Genomic DNA, 15534 nt, shown 5'->3' on the forward strand with positions numbered 1-15534 from the left:
ATCTTTAGTGATGCTGCTTTATTTGAAATCGTTTATACTTTGAAAGAACTATAGTAGCCTACAACCTTTGTACTATCTTATGAGCAATCAGGGCCGTGTCTGTGGGTTGTGCAACTCCGAGGAGATGTCGCTACTCCCAACATCAGACTTCCCTTCTCGCTACTTTGTGCTTTCTGATTCGAGTCGGGAAAGCTATAACCGGGCTTTAGCAGAAAATAGAAAAAGCTAACTAGGTATTGGAACTACAGACACGAAGGAAGATTGAAAGGAATGACGTAGAGCACTCGCGGGCTCTCCGCGGCCTTCCGGGGATTCCGTTTGTCTAAAGCTGGAATATTCACATGATTCAAAACAACTCACATAACTCTGATCTCTCAGTTGAACGCTTTGACACTGGTATTGACGACTGTTTGGTCGACTCTTGAACGGTCAACCAGAATCTACCCTACACTTGCCAGTTATGGCCAAGGCGAGACAGAAGCAAAGTCCAACTTCAGCCCACAGCTCCTCCAATGTTCGAAAGCTGCGACGAAGTAGAGACCACGATCATTCTTGGCCATTGGCCGATCCAGAGCTAGTCATTTAAAGCTTATTTCACCACTGTCGAAAGTCATTCATGAAAGGATATCCTTGTCATCAAGCATTGTATGTTTCCGCGGGATACTTCCTAAACACTCATATCACGTGTTGGCAACATGGTAAAGGTAGCACCAAGAGATATTTCTATCCATGGATTAACCGAGCGTCAAGCAGCCGCTTTGGCCCACAGCTTCGTTTGGTCCTCCAACTAGACTTGGTGTTCGATGTTCAAAGCGTATGGGTATGCAGTTCGCGATGTTGATCTAAAATGATCAATTGCGCCAACGTTGAAAGCGACAAAGATAAATGAGCTTTAAAGTATCTCGGAAAAATTATTTCTCTTCATGATTTCTTCTTACGTTTGTTGCCAGCCCCGATGCGTTGGCCTGGGCATGCGAAGTGACGAACTACATACCCCAAGACGGAATGCCACGCTACTTAAACTTCGCAGCGAAGCAACTTACGTTAGAGTTTTGCTGCCCATGCCCATGCTTATTGGCGCACGATCAACAGAGTTTCTGGCTCCCTACAACCGCTCAAAAGTAGTTAATCCTGGGGTAGAAGACAGTCCCTGCGGGCATCGAACCGCCTTTGCAAAACATGGTCAGGGGTTCAATCAAACTTCAACAAGAAAATTGAAGAGTCTGATAAAGAGTGCCCGAAGACGAGCATTTGTCTTTTATATTATCTTTTTGTGCCTACCGTCTGCCCGAAATGGCTTTGGGTGATCCAATGGTAGTTCAATCATGTCAACCGCTGCGCAACTGCGTGGAACACTGGCACCACTACCAGATAACCACCGCAGTGGGCTAATTGTTTTGACTGCATTCTCGTTCCTGTCTTTTTTGTCAACAGCTCTGCTGTGGCTTTTCATCACGTACAAGCTGCTGAAGGAGCACTTGGCAAATAGGAAGTCAAAAAAACCTCAACCTCAAACTGCAGTCACATCCGGCGACGCCCCGGACTTGTCTCTCGGGCTAGATGCACCATGTTCTGGCAGCACGGGGTTTGCACGTCTCCAAGAACTCGATAGACTCGCCGAGGAGCAACGGATTGCGGAGGCAAATGCACAAAATCAACAACAACAACAACAACAACAACAACAACGCAACGACGATGAACCCGAGATTCGAAATCCCTTTCCGATACTCGTTTACAACCTCCTCCTGGCAGACATGATGGAAGCTCTTGCTTATGGACTAAGTTTCTATTGGGTATATGCCGACGGCATTTTCGCACCGTCCCCAGTCTGCTGGGCTCAAGGGTGGCTAGGGTCAACGAGCAACCTGGCCGCTAGCCTGTTCCTGTCGGTTATCGCTGTCAATACATTCTTAACTGTAGGCTTGGGCTACAAGGTGCCGCCGTGGACAGTGTACACTTGCATTGCCCTTCTCTGGGCGTTTGACTTTGGGGTGAATGGTGCGGGAGTTGGATTTAACGACCACGGTAGAGGCCCTGGGGAGTCCTTCTTCATGAGGGCTAACGTTTGGTATGCTGTCTCCTGTGTTCTGTTTGTTCAAAACTGACCAGCGCCGTGTCCTCAACCTCGTAGGTGTTGGATTTCAACAGCATACGACCCTTGGCGTCTGTGGGCTCACTATTTCTGGGTCATAATCTCCATCGTCCTGACCTTCAGTCTCTACACTTTTGTATTTTTCATTTTATGGCGTCAAAAGCGAAGTTGTCGTTACTTACCCGAAAACCGAAGGAATTCGCCATCAGGAGATCGACGACCATTGTCTGGATACCACCCGGCCTTTCTAATCTACCCCTTCGTATATATTGGATGCAGTACCCCCCTTATCATCGGCCGTATCACATCTCTACTGGGAATCGACCTCGGTATCCCTTATTTTGCGTTTGCAGGGTGTATCTTGGCTGCAAATGGCCTCTTCAACTCGATATTATGGACGTCCACGATTTTATTTAGCGCGCCACAGGATGTACATGACACGGGACTGGATAGGTTCGCCTTCATGAGAACCCCAATAAGAGAATATGGGCACACAGTGTTTATCAGCGGGCCGGCTAGCAGGAGGGTACCGTTGTCGGAGCTTCAGCCAGACTCAACTAGAAATCATAAAGGATGGTGGTGGTGGAGGCATGGAGGTCAAAGGCCCTGGGGAAGGTCTTACGTGAGCACGCATGATATGCCTGTTGTGCATTCCAGAGAAACGACTTCTCATGCGTACGTGTTACCAACAATTGTGGAAGGTCCATATATACAGATGGACGTCGTGACAGCGGTCAGAATTGAGCCAGCTGATCCTACAGACAGTCAGAAATAGAGGCCCGGAACAGCGGCAGAAGGAGACATACGGAAACAGACCATAATATCGTCAAAAGCAAAATATTTTCATCGTTTTACTGTGCTCTGCCTAAACACAAATTTTAACTAAAATCGTGATCTCCCATTTTAGCGACCTAATGAGACGTAGTAACTAAAATATGCGGTATGTTTATGGGCAAAAGGCAAACCGAGGGGAGGATTTCCGAAATAGCTGATGAGCGCAGCATTCTTCAATCAACAACATTTTCAGTTCTGGTAACGGAATATGTCGTCATTTGATTCAACTTGTCTGAGTTGTATGATTGCCAGATAACGAAGACAATAAAAAAGAAAGTGACGGGCCGGGTTAAAGAACTCGACAACTAGTTGAATGAATGGCAGGAAAAGCGAAGATTGCCTTTGGTAATAATATTATGAGATAATCAAAAAAGAGATTTTGTCAAGTTGAAACCCTCATCACAAGGCCGATTGGAGCTTGTTTGTCTGCTGATTATTGATCAGAAGTTTAATGCTGGTTTAGCATTTGTAGTATCTGCGAGGGCAAACCAAGGTGGATGCATCATGTCGATATTCAGCGTCGGCGTAGGGATAGTATAGTATGTACCTAGGAGCACTGGAGGACATGCATCACGAACACAGCAGGAAGACCACCGGGTAAGTCTGTGTAGTTACGATTCTCAATCTTTTAGAGACAAGCAGCAGCGATTTGCCGGTTTCAATCATCCGTATCTGTACACCTGTCTCGCTCTTCTTCACCCTTGCATTGCTTACTCCGCTTCCGTCGCTCTGACGTCCGTCCTCCTTAATTCGAATGAAATGTTAGGATCAGAGACACATGAGATACGAGCTAGTCTGGAAATTGAGACGATGCAAGTTGCTTGGCTGTATGCATATATTTTATACCACAAGCGGCATGTGATGTCAACCATCTGTGAAGAACCGGGCAGAGGCGGTGTTTTCAAGTCCGGTTTTATTATCTTCAAGTCAGCCGATAATAAAAAAATAAAAATATAAAATAGAAAAGGGCCGTTTTGGAGGCTGCTGTGGTCCATATGGGACGCACGCGATGGCAGCGCCATGCGGCTAATTGTAGTGGATTCATTTCTACTGCAACAGGGGGCTTTGCGAAAGAGGCTTCTTGGCATCACTGAGTAAGCACCCCCCCCCCGTTGGAATCAGGTTGATAATCATCTGGAAGTCATCAAAGCTGTGATGACTTTTGACTACCAAGATGTCCGTCCCTACACGCATAAACAGAGATGGGGGCGAGGGAGCTTTGTGCATCCCTGACATTCATAAGCACCGGCGTCAACGCACGGGACGAAGATACAAAGTCAATCTTCCGCAAGGTTCCGGTATCCCAAGGGACCGACTTCTTGGTGGCTGCTGGACTTCAACAATGCAAAATGCGCTGGCCCAGCTCTCTCGGCAGGAATCCCGACCATCAAATTTGATTGGATAAGTCCCAATTTCAGTGACCTGAAAGAATTACGAGGCACCGGCCCATGTTATGCTCAGCGCTTTGGGGAATGAAGTTTAATGAGGAGCATCAGGGGCACGGCACGCACCACATTCCTTCACTACGACTGCTGGTGGCTTATCCATCACTGCATCAGATTGTCTCTGTTTGTGCCCTCAAGGTGCCATGGCGCTCAGCCTCGATTCAGCAAGGGGGGGAATCTGACCAAGCCCTTGGAAATGGATCTAAGAACGGCCCGGGGACGGATACACGCTCTCGACTCTCCCTCCATGGGTCAGTCGGTCACCTGAAGGGTTGGCCAGTGCCATGAACCCCCCTTTCTATCCACCACAAACCTCCCCCCGTAACTGACTGAAGCGAGTGACCCGCAAGCGCCATCTGGTGTTATATGTTAAGCTTAATATCAACTTCAGTGTTCGTCTAGGCTGAAGCAAATCCCACTATTGTCGACGGGGGTGGGTTTTAGGCCAAAGGGCCAAACCACCTAAGAAATTCGGTGCGTCAAGACTGCGTAAAACGTGCGTGGGCTGACGGAAGCCGGGAAGGCTGGAAACGATGGGAAAAGAGTTCAAGACCCCTAAGACCAGTGGTCCGGCGGATGATCTCACAAATACGGTTGCGCCCAGGCTCGCCAAATCCAATAGATGTGCTTGCCCAGACTGACCATCCCTGAGGGTGTGGTATTCTCTTCACGTTCTTTTTTCGTATATTACTCTTGGCGAACCTGCGCGCTAATACCGTCTCGACATGGGATACGATGGGGCTTTGGGCCTGAGAGATGCGAGATTGGATGGCAGCCCTTGCACCGCCCCAATGCCCAGCCCAGCGGTGCACTCCTGGTGTGTTTTTCTTCAAGTCGTTTTCAATCTTGACCATCCGTACCGCGTCATCATCCTTCTTGGAACATATCCACCCCTCTGTTGGGACATGAGTCTTGGGGCCTCTCCAATTTTCCTTACCAGAGAGCTCCAGGTGCCCAATTCTCTCTAACTCTCCCCATGTCCCGCTACCCCTAAGATTCAGGTGGCTAGGTCCCCATTCCTTGCAAGCCATGTATGGTCATCGTGCCAACAGCCTGGCCGCCAAGTGCCGCCAAGGTGATGTACGAGGAGACAAAAATGTCATCGATGCCACCGGTTCTTCCGCCATGTTTTCCCCAGATTTCTATCCCCGGAAACCTGCTTCTGGCTTTTGTTGCATGCTCTGGTCGTCCCTGAAAGCTGGCTGTCTTCCTCTTCTCCCTAGACACCGAGACTAACCTCTCTCTCCCTTGACTTTTTCGAGCGGTACATTGTATTCGTTGTGTTTGTTTGGTTTTTCTTCCAACTTCCCTCTAGAAGCCCCGGACACCGCTTCTCGCCTATAGAAGTCCATTACGATCCTACTTGTCAGCTCGGATAGTCAACAAGCAAAGTCGGGCGGCAAAAGTCATAAGACCTTGAGAGATCCCAGTCATTTGGACCTGCAGGTGCACCCATTCAGATTCCAGGTGTAGAACGGTTTTCCGACCCCCCCGTTCCCCTCAATCACACATAAGCAGCTGCACCCCAGTCAGTCTAGAACGCCTACGATCGACCGACCTAGTTGTCATCACCAGCCTTACCGTCAGCTGTCAGAAGGGCCGTTTTTCTTCTTCTCGATATGTGCTGATCGTGCATTGTCTTCTCAACCAACAAGTCTCGTCGCTCGTTTTCTTCTGTGGGATCCGAGCCTGGTAGAAAGGCTTGTGCCCGCAAGTTTACACTCACTCAAAATGCTGTCATCGATGATTTCGAGCTTTGCGCCGGCAGCTCTGCTGCTCTTTGGGGCTGCCGATGCGGCGTACTCTATAGAGACAAGAGGTATGAGCTTTAAGTGACTTTGGAGATTCTCAATCCCATGCTGCCGTTCGTCGCAAAATATCTAACCCGGTTTCCAACAAACAGAAGACATCTTGACCTCTGCCAGCACTCTCGCATATGATCTCATGAAGTTTTATAAAGGAAATCAGACCGGCGAAATCCCCGGAATCTTACCAGGACCACCAGACGATGGCAAAGGCGATTACTACTGGTGGCAGGGAGGAGCAATGATGGGAACGTACATCGATTATTGGTATTACACAGGCGACGAGAGTTACAACCACGTAGTGACGGAGGGAATGCTGCACCAAGTCGGACCTGGCCGCGATTATATGCCTCCCAACCACACTGCCTCGCTCGGCAACGACGACCAAGGATTCTGGGGCATGTCAGCCATGCTGGCAGCCGAGAACAAATTCCCCGATCCTCCCCCAGACCAGCCTCAGTGGCTCGCCCTGGCCCAGGCCGTATGGACGACACAGGCCAGCCCAGACCGTCACGACGAGACTTGCGGCGGTGGCTTGCGCTGGCAGGTTCCACCGACGAACACGGGCTACGATTATAAGAACACGATCTCCAACGGTATTTTCTTCAACATGGGTGCTCGTCTGGCGCGGTACACAAACAATGCCACATACGCCCGCTTCGCGGAGGAAACCTGGGACTGGCTGTGGGCTGTGAACTTCATCGACAATGAGAATTACAGGGTGTATGATGGTGGCCACGTCCCCAAGAACTGCACCAACGTCTTTAAGGCTACCTTTTCGTACAACATCGCTGTTGTCATGCAGGGCTGTGCATTCATGGCCAACCACGTGAGTTTTTCCCCCCATGGCTGCCCACTGACTTTTTGTGTCTTGAGAAGGGGTTGAGTGAGGAATTTGAGCTGACCTGTTGGGTAGACTGGAGAGCAAAAATGGTTCGACCGCACCGAGAAACTAGTTCAAGTTGCCATCGAGGACTTCTTCGCCGACGGTGCCGCATACGAAATCGCCTGCGAAGTCGACCACGGACGCTGCTCGCAAGATATGTTGAGCTTCAAGGGTTACCTCCACCGATGGATGGCTGTTGTTGCTCAACTTGTACCTTCGACTCGAGAGCTCATCCGGCCCGTCCTTCTCAACTCGACACAGTCTGCCATTAAACAGTGCACAGGAGGCGCATCAGGACGGGTCTGTGGCTTCTACTGGACAAGCGGCCAATTTGTTGATCCAGCAGTCGATAAGACCAGTGGCGCTGGTGAGGCGATGAACGTGCTCGGCGCTGTGCTGAGTATCATGGAACCCAAGCCGCCGGTTACGAACACGACGGGTGGTACATCTCAGGGAGACCCGAACGCTGGCATGAACTCTCACCCGTATCGGGAATTCGCGCCGATTACCACCGGCGACAAGGCTGGGGCTAGTATTCTCACTATCGTAGTCCTCCTGAGCGCTATCGGCATCTGGGGCTGGATGAGCGTGGGTGTTTCGGAGTGGAACGAGACCAAGGGCAAGGGTCCGTCGAAGCCAGAGGTTGCGGAGGTGACGACGTCGAAGGAGAGCGTGTCCCCCGCTACGTATAAATAGGGTTGACAAAGTGTTTTATTTACTTGTCACGGATTATCTAGGTGCGGTTTATTGCGTTCCTTAAACAGGAACTTTCTGAGGTTTTTATGAAAGAAATTTATAGGCAGCCTTACCGAAAGGGTTGACCATGACTATATAGGAGAAGAACTCCTTCGGGGCATATGGGCGGCGTTATCTGGACACGCGGCGGTAGTTTACAAGAGACTTATGTCGCACAATCAAAACTCTTAGTTATTACATTTATGACGAAACTCGTTTCAGTGAAGTGCCAATCATGATGACCACTGAAGGTTACTTTTCTCCTATGTCGAGAAGTAGTTGGCAGGATGCGGTAAATCTTCAAGTTCACAATGGGATGCCTGCTGCGTAGCATCTCTTCGCCAAGCCTTGGTACTTGAGAAATGTAATTACTAGGCAGTAAATTAACGAAATGATTGTCTTGTCATGGCGTGAATCCTATCTCGCCCGAACGTTTTATCTACATCTGAGTCTTGGCTCCAAGTCTTTCACTGCCACAACCCGCCTATCTCGCTTGTATCCCACCTACAGGTAAGGCACATTTCTGTTTCCATTTAATCATTTCAATATTTGCCCCTGAAGATTACCTTATACGTGACGGAATTCAATATTCTTCGTTCGCCTGAATTTCATTGGCAACGCTTTCGAAAGCCGTTTGTGAAAACTTTCAGATGTTTATAGGTCTGTCACAAATGTAATGGTCACGATAAGAGTGCTGACAGAACCTGGTTCAAGGAAACACCAAGGAGCAGTGTTCAGTTAACTGCGGGATGAAAATTCCGTCATGTTTCATCATCATTTACAGTAATATTAGGGGTAATAATATTGCAAATCACACTTTGGAGTACTTTGACTAGGCAAGCCATTCGGCCTTTGTTCTTTTGACAAAATCTCATATCGTACATCTACCTAGAGGGTATCGAAGCGTGTAATAGTGTACAGCGTAATCATACATATTGTATCTCAATATCATCATCTTAAATGATAACCATGTAATATCCCATCATTTCATAATTTTCTGTAAAGATATCTGATTTTTTATTTCGTGGTAACGTGATCCGCAGTATGAGCAGGAGCGACACCGGATACACCACCGTTGTCCCGCGGGGCATAGCCGTATTGTCCTGGCGCAGCAGTGTGTGCGTATCCGTAGCCCTGGCCGTAGTTGTAGCCACCATTATTGGTGGTCGTGGTATTGTTGTAGTCGCCGCCGTAGTTGGTGGAACCGATGCTGGACCGGTTATCTCCGTAGTACTTCTGCATCTCCTTGTTTCTAGCTTGGCTCTGTCTCTTGTGACGGCGGAAGAGAAGAATAGCAAGGATAATCAATGCCAGGCCAACCAAGGAGCCGATGACTATGGCGGCGATTATGCCGCCGCTGAGGACTCGCATACCGGTTCGGGCGGGTCTACCGACGCGACTGCTCCCTCTGCTTCCTGAAGCTCGGGTGATGAGCGTCAGTGCAATATCCCGAGCTGACTGGGAGGCTTCGATGGGCAAGGAAGGCATAATGATGGAGACTGGCGGTTGATGTTTCGATTGTATTGTAGGTATATCTCCCCTAAGAGATATAGTATAGAGATTGTGGACGAGTTGTCTTATTCAACAAGATATGTAATGGTTGCTGCAAATAGAACGAATGTTTTCCACCTTCGCCGTGGGCACTTTCCAACCCTTTATCCTCCCTGAGGAGACAATTCTCTTTGGCCTATATGAACGTCATACTTATCACGTCAAGCCACTTTAGCAGAAGATGATCGCGACAATGCTATCACCGCCTCAATGCTACCCGACAATCAGCGCGCAAAATGACATCGTCTGTGGCATAGCAGGGAACGGATTAACCCTTTTCGATCGATATTAGTGGCTGAATCGCACCGGTTGGCACTTATGGCACTGCCGTATGCTGTTCACTAAGATGGGTGGGCAGTATGTAGGATCGACCGTTGATGTCATAGGTCTTACTGCCAAGACGAAGTGTTGCGGTCAGCCATGGCTAAGCTAACGGCCAAAAGCAAACCGCCTCTGGTGCATCATGACCACTAAGCATAGGCTGCTCTTTAGAAGCTGGCGAATGGGAGAATGGCCTAAGATACCAAAGGGGACATGGCGGCTCAATGAGCAGAAAAACAGGAAAGCCAGAGGAAATATTACTGCTCAACTACCATCATCGAGGCTGCATCTAAACCTTGTCTGGCGTTCAGTGACTTCACTGGTTAGTGTGATTGGCTACCATTTACTTCCCTTCGCTGGACCCTGAAAATCGGTCCTCTTGGGAATTGTTGTGTGCTGATCTGTGGCGACAGTTTTGCCCGACGGAAGAGGGACGCAGAAACAAGCCATTCTATGCTCTTCAGCCACACAATGTACCGGTGCTGTGGAAACTCTCGGTTGCTTCCAATCAATAGCTGAGGCTAATTGGGGCCTTGGATAACTTGCATTTGAATGCAGTTGTGTGGAGGTAAGTAAGTATTGAACCTGTGAGACACATCTAGAGCCAAAAATGGCTTTCTGTCATCATGCTGTGCAGTACTGTAGGAGGCAATTAACCCGTAATGAGCTCGGTCATCTTCGGCGATAATCTTCGGCCCAGCATATCGAATACTTTGGAGCAAAAACGATGCTGGTCAAATGCTTCTCGTTATGCCTCGGTCCCGGGCAAAAAACAACGCGTCGGCAACGTGGTGCTGCTCCATGACATCGATTCAGTATCCGCACTGAAAGCAGATCCTGTATTCAACTACCGAAATGGATACGTTGTGGACCAGAATCATTGAACAACACAGGAACTAATCCCGGCCGAGTCAGTTTGTGACTCCGATGTGTCGCCGTAAGTGGCTCTCTTCTCCTCGTTAATGTCGGCTGACCCCTGTTCGGTCGCGGGTCGGAAACGATCTGATAAGATAATAAAGCATCCGTTTACTACACAGCATCAGCAGCCCATAGAATTACACCCTTGTCTTGAACCTACCATGGCCCTAAGCCTGAAGTTTGCTGCAGAAAAATATTGCTTCTGTGGGAGGAGAGGGGGAAACGAGTACCGATTTTACCCGCCACAATCAACATCGCAAGCATCCCAACTGGATCCTCCTCCCCTAGGCCAGGCAATCCAAACCCCTCCTCAGGTAATCAAGCTTTCAAACATTTCTTCGTCAATATGCCGCCTTTAATCCCCCCTATGCGACGCTCACGTAACGGTTGCATCGACTGCCGTCGAGCTAAAGTCAAATGCGATGAGATCCGCCCGTCATGCGGTACTTGCGCACGACGGCGCCATGTATGCCAGGGGTACAAACAGCAAACTACCCACTCGCGATCATCAACAGCGGCATTGACTCCAGCGGCGGTTGGTAGTAAAAGCGATAACAAGGCGACTAACGAAGTGCAAACGGTCTCAAGACAAGTGGTGAAACCCCCGGCGAGTGAGTCTTCGGTCAACAAGTTGAGCACCGTAGCGACCACAGGGCCATCTGAAAGCCAGCCTCCAACACATCTCATAGGAAGCCCACGGGTTTTCTCGTTCATTCCGCCGGGCACAGTGCCGCTCGCAGACGAGCCACATATTGAAGTGTATTTCAACAGGCACCCTTTCGAACTGCTAATTGGTCCCGAGTTTGTCAATGAAATGAACGCCAACGTCCTGTTGATGCTGCAGCAAGACCCTGTAACTGTCGCCGATGCCATCTCGGCAGTTGGATATTCGTATCTTGTTGGCGACTCCACAGGTTCGCTGTTGCCAGTGCTCAATCGCAGAGCGAGAATCTTGGCGAATTTGAGAAGCATGAAGCCTTCTAGGTTCTATTTTGAAGAGGCCCTTTTCCTCCTTCTCGGACTTTGCGCAATGGAGGTGAGTTCAGCGTTCCTCGTTGTGGGTCGTTCTCATCTCCCGGCCGTGAGAGTCGGGTGGTAAACATGAATCGCATGCTCACAGGGTCTAGCTCGTTACTCTGGCGCAACCAGGGCACCATGCCACTATACCCACAGTCCTATCAAATGTGGCGTCTCTAATCAGCCACCACATCTCTACTGGAGGAGAGGTTTCTTCTGTAGCAAAGTATTACCTACGAGCGTTGGCGAGGCAAGACCTTGTGGTTTCGCTTGTCCAGCTGCGTCGACCTAGAGTGCCCGCGTATGTTTGGTTGGAAACCGAGAGCCCTAAACCCGACCGGCTGCTTGGGTATACGATTACCATGATGCCCCTCCTGGAGGAGCTCTGCATATTGGCTGAAGAAGTTCGGGACCAAATTCTTCAGCCTGCTTGTAGCAACACACTCATGGACGGGGGTGTGCATGTTGAGGCTGCAGATGACAGTTCGCCATCATCCATCTGCGTTGGTGGCTGGATCAACGATGGTTACTCAGACTTGTCTCTCCGAGCCGAGTCCCTCCGCATACGTCTGGAGTCGTGGCGACCAGTAATATCTGACAATGTCTCCTTCCGCACCTCACGTAAATTCCGCGCGCAAGCTGCATGCTACCGAGCGGGGGCTCTCCTGTATCTGCATAGGCTGTTCCATATCCCGAACTCGTCTGTGGAGACCGATAAAGAGGCCCTGAGCAAGGCGCACGACGTGATGCTTTATACAAGTGGACCACCCGCGGAGACCAAAATGCTGCTCTGGCCTGTCTTCTTAGCGGCTTGCGAGATGTCGGATATCGAAGATAGAGCAGCTGTCCTGGAAGTATTTGGTTCGATGGGCGCACAACGGAAGACCGTGACGGTCGAACGGACGCAGAAGTTTGTCGAGCAGAGAGTGTGGAAAGCCAGAGATGAAGGCCAAGATTGGAACTGGATGACTTTAGCACAAACTTATCCAGAGGAGTGCCTACCAATATAACACCAGAGATAGCACGGAACTTATATTGTTAACGTCCGAGAAGTATGCTGCCAGTTGTGGTCAACCGACGTGATTTTACTCCCGGGAATTCCACAACCATCAGACGTTGAAATAAGGTAGGCTTCTTTTTGTAACGCGTGCTATACATGGATATGCCCCACGGTTCATCCCTCCCGTATCCATTATCTCGGGATTTCTGAGACCATCGAGACACGTTTTTTGCGGCACAAAGCGATGGTTGCTATCTATGCTATCATCAGAAACCCTCCTGTGATAAGAGAGCCCAGACCACTCATGAGAAAGGTTGACCAATGAGATGTCCTGGCAAACCCTTGAGGGGGCACACTCGCTTTTCCGCATATCTTTGTACGGGGGTGTTTGTCGACCCTCCATTTCATCAAAAATCTCACCCGCTAGAGGCGCAAATCATAAGTTTTCCCACAGTTCATCGTCGGTGCCGTTACCTTATCAGGTGAGCCTTTCCACAAATGGGGTGGGTGGTTGGGGGGGTCTAGATGCGGGGTCCAATGCGACCTCGGCGAGCTGTCGGCCTGTTGCCCTTGGCTGGAGTTTGGTCCATTTGATATCCCTGGCACCGACCAAGGATGCATGGATCTGATAAGGTCAAGCGTGCAGATGTCAGTCGCACCACTGAATCTGATAAGCTACTTGGCTTCCTCATCTTTCTCGGAAGGGTGGTCAAGGGTCGAGCCATGGGTCAGGAAATCCCGTGTGGGGGTATGCGCATTTTACTGCCGACATAAAACCACTTCTGCCCTTGTGCAAAGTTTGTTTTGTCCACTTTGTTCTGGCTTATCTCTGGGAAACCTCCGTCTTCGTTTTCAAGCTTGTCAAGCATCATCGTGTTAGGCGCTCCAGGGTCCAGATGAGATTGAGGCCTCACAAGAATCCAGTAAAGATTAACCGCTACTAAGAACCACCCAATAAGCAACATTGAGGCGCCAATTGCTTTTCCTGTGGTACAATGGGAAAGTCTTTCCTCGATAGACTGAGGGTGAGGGATGACACTGAGCATGGCTACGAAACGACGAAGTGGATTAATCCAGATATTGCACCGCTCCCACCCAACAGGAGAACCTGGGGCGTATGGGCTTTCCTAGGTTTTGGATCGATCTCCAAGTATGTATTTCTGACGAGTATGCATATCATTCACGGAGCTAATCATCTGCTTCCAGCTTGTGTATCTCAGCATGGACCGGTGCGGCATCTTTACTATCGTTGGGTCTTACGATCCCACAGACCATTGGTCTGATGATTCTCGCTCGAGTCCTCATTTGCTTGCTTGTCATTGGTAACGGATGGATGGGAGGTGAATGGCACATTGGCTTCACGGTCTCCCAGAGGTAAGAATCCTTGTCTTGATGCCCAAGATCGCGCCAGAGACTCACAATCTGATATAGAATTATTCTTGGTATGAACGGAGCCTACATTGGACAGCTTATCCGAATCATGTTGTCTATTGTTTGGTACGGATCGCAGGCTTGGTTGGGTGGACTTTGCGTCTCAGCTATGCTGAGTAGCTGGAGCTACAAATTTCTCACCATGGAGAACACGCTCCCGGAAAGCGCTCACATGGTCACCCGCGATCTTATCGGATTCGTCATCTTTCATCTGATCTCCATTCCGTTCTTGGTAAGTAGAAAATGCACCATTATGGCTCCGATGATACAACTTCTAACGATATTTGCTGCAGCTCATTCGCGTCGAGAAGGCCAAGGTTCCGGTCATTATTGCCAACTTGATCGTGCTTGTCACCATGATGGGTATCACCATCTGGGCATGCACTACAGGCGGTACTGGCCCTCTCTTTGAGTCCGGTGCAAAGCAACCGTCTACGCTCACCAAGGAATGGGCTTGGGTTTACGGTATCATCGCCTCCGTTGGCAACATTTCAGCCGGTGTGCTCAATCAGAGTGATTTCACACGTTTTGCGCGTCGACAAGGTTGCCAAGTTCCAGGGATCGTCTTTTCCCTTTTCATTCCTGGAATGATCGTCCCAATCTTCGCCATCCTGACCGCTTCGGCCTCGATGGCTATCTGGAAGCTTGAAGAGCCAATGTGGAACCCCTTAACTGTCATCACCCAGTGGATGATGGATGATTACAACGCCAAAACCCGTGCTGGCGCATTTTTCTGCAGCTTGGGCTTTGTGCTGGGCCAGATCGCGGAGAACATCCTCGGCAACGGGTACGCCGCTGGCATGGACCTTGCTGGTCTTCTTCCTACCTGGATCACAATAAAGCGTGGTGCGCTTCTGGCCGCGGCTTTGTCTTGGGCTGTCCAGCCTTGGGAGTTCTACAACACTGCCAGCGTGTTCGTTTCAGTCGCTGCCAGTTTCTCTGTTTTTATGGGTCCCTTGACGGGCATTATGATGACGGATTACTTCGTTATCCGCCGCCAGCGCATCGAGATGAGCCAGTTGTACACAGGATCCAAGGATGGAGCGTACTGGTACACTGGTGGCTTCAACTGGAGAGCTTTCGTAGCTTGGGTGGTCTGCTTCGTTCCGGCCATGCCCGGCATGATTGCAGCTGTCAACCCCAACGTAAAGATCAACGACGGGCTCTACAAATATTACCTTGGAAACTACATCTTTGGATTCCTGGAGGCTGGAGCACTCTATGCGGCTCTTACCTTTGCATTCAAGCCCAACAGAGTTGGCTATCAAGATGAATTTGACGTCTACGGAACATTCGACGACGATGTCGCCATCAAGAAGGGCATGGCGCCTTTCGAGAGACCCAAGCGGGTTGAAGGGCCTCTTGAGGGTATGCCCATAGAAATTGATGGAGGTTCTGCTGCTAAGAAGCCAGCAGAGCCCTGAGGAAGCGGGGTTTGCATTCCGTTTACCATAGCGAAGCTTTAAATCATCTCATTGTCAGGTGCTCTTTGCATGTTG

At 49.7% G+C, this 15534-nt stretch overlaps 6 protein-coding genes across 6 annotated transcripts; 5 read left to right on the forward strand and 1 right to left on the reverse strand.

Moving 5' to 3' along the window:
• Positions 1 to 1325: 1325 nt before the first annotated feature.
• On the forward strand, positions 1326 to 2867 carry CTRU02_202602 (uncharacterized protein; the record flags this gene model as incomplete). Its single annotated transcript, XM_036720016.1, has 2 exons — positions 1326 to 2068; positions 2132 to 2867. The coding sequence occupies 2 exons, from the start codon at positions 1326 to 1328 to the stop codon at positions 2865 to 2867; spliced, it is 1479 nt and encodes a 492-aa protein (XP_036588718.1).
• Positions 2868 to 6102: 3235 nt separating this feature from the next.
• Positions 6103 to 7758, forward strand: CTRU02_202603 (mannan endo-1,6-alpha-mannosidase DCW1-like protein; the record flags this gene model as incomplete). Its single annotated transcript, XM_036720017.1, has 3 exons — positions 6103 to 6190; positions 6275 to 7005; positions 7093 to 7758. 3 exons carry the CDS (start codon positions 6103 to 6105, stop codon positions 7756 to 7758), a joined length of 1485 nt encoding a protein of 494 aa, XP_036588719.1.
• A 1056-nt stretch (positions 7759 to 8814) lies between these two features.
• CTRU02_202604 (uncharacterized protein) lies at positions 8815 to 9285 on the reverse strand (the record flags this gene model as incomplete). The annotated part of the gene is made up of 1 exon (XM_036720018.1): positions 8815 to 9285. One exon carries the CDS (start codon positions 9283 to 9285, stop codon positions 8815 to 8817), a length of 471 nt encoding a protein of 156 aa, XP_036588720.1.
• A 1648-nt stretch (positions 9286 to 10933) lies between these two features.
• On the forward strand, positions 10934 to 12614 carry CTRU02_202605 (uncharacterized protein; the record flags this gene model as incomplete). Its single annotated transcript, XM_036720019.1, has 2 exons — positions 10934 to 11623; positions 11715 to 12614. 2 exons carry the CDS (start codon positions 10934 to 10936, stop codon positions 12612 to 12614), a joined length of 1590 nt encoding a protein of 529 aa, XP_036588721.1.
• Positions 12615 to 13223: 609 nt separating this feature from the next.
• CTRU02_202606 (uncharacterized protein) lies at positions 13224 to 13484 on the forward strand (the record flags this gene model as incomplete). Its single annotated transcript, XM_070204059.1, has 1 exon — positions 13224 to 13484. One exon carries the CDS (start codon positions 13224 to 13226, stop codon positions 13482 to 13484), a length of 261 nt encoding a protein of 86 aa, XP_070062641.1.
• A 115-nt stretch (positions 13485 to 13599) lies between these two features.
• Positions 13600 to 15459, forward strand: CTRU02_202607 (ncs1 nucleoside transporter; the record flags this gene model as incomplete). The annotated part of the gene is made up of 4 exons (XM_070204060.1): positions 13600 to 13754; positions 13808 to 13978; positions 14036 to 14267; positions 14329 to 15459. The coding sequence occupies 4 exons, from the start codon at positions 13600 to 13602 to the stop codon at positions 15457 to 15459; spliced, it is 1689 nt and encodes a 562-aa protein (XP_070062642.1).
• Between the last annotated feature and the right edge of the window lie 75 nt (positions 15460 to 15534).

The sequence above is a fragment of the Colletotrichum truncatum genome, assembly GCF_014235925.2.
Source record: "Colletotrichum truncatum strain CMES1059 chromosome Unknown Contig_0001, whole genome shotgun sequence".
Taxonomy (NCBI): domain Eukaryota; kingdom Fungi; phylum Ascomycota; class Sordariomycetes; order Glomerellales; family Glomerellaceae; genus Colletotrichum; species Colletotrichum truncatum.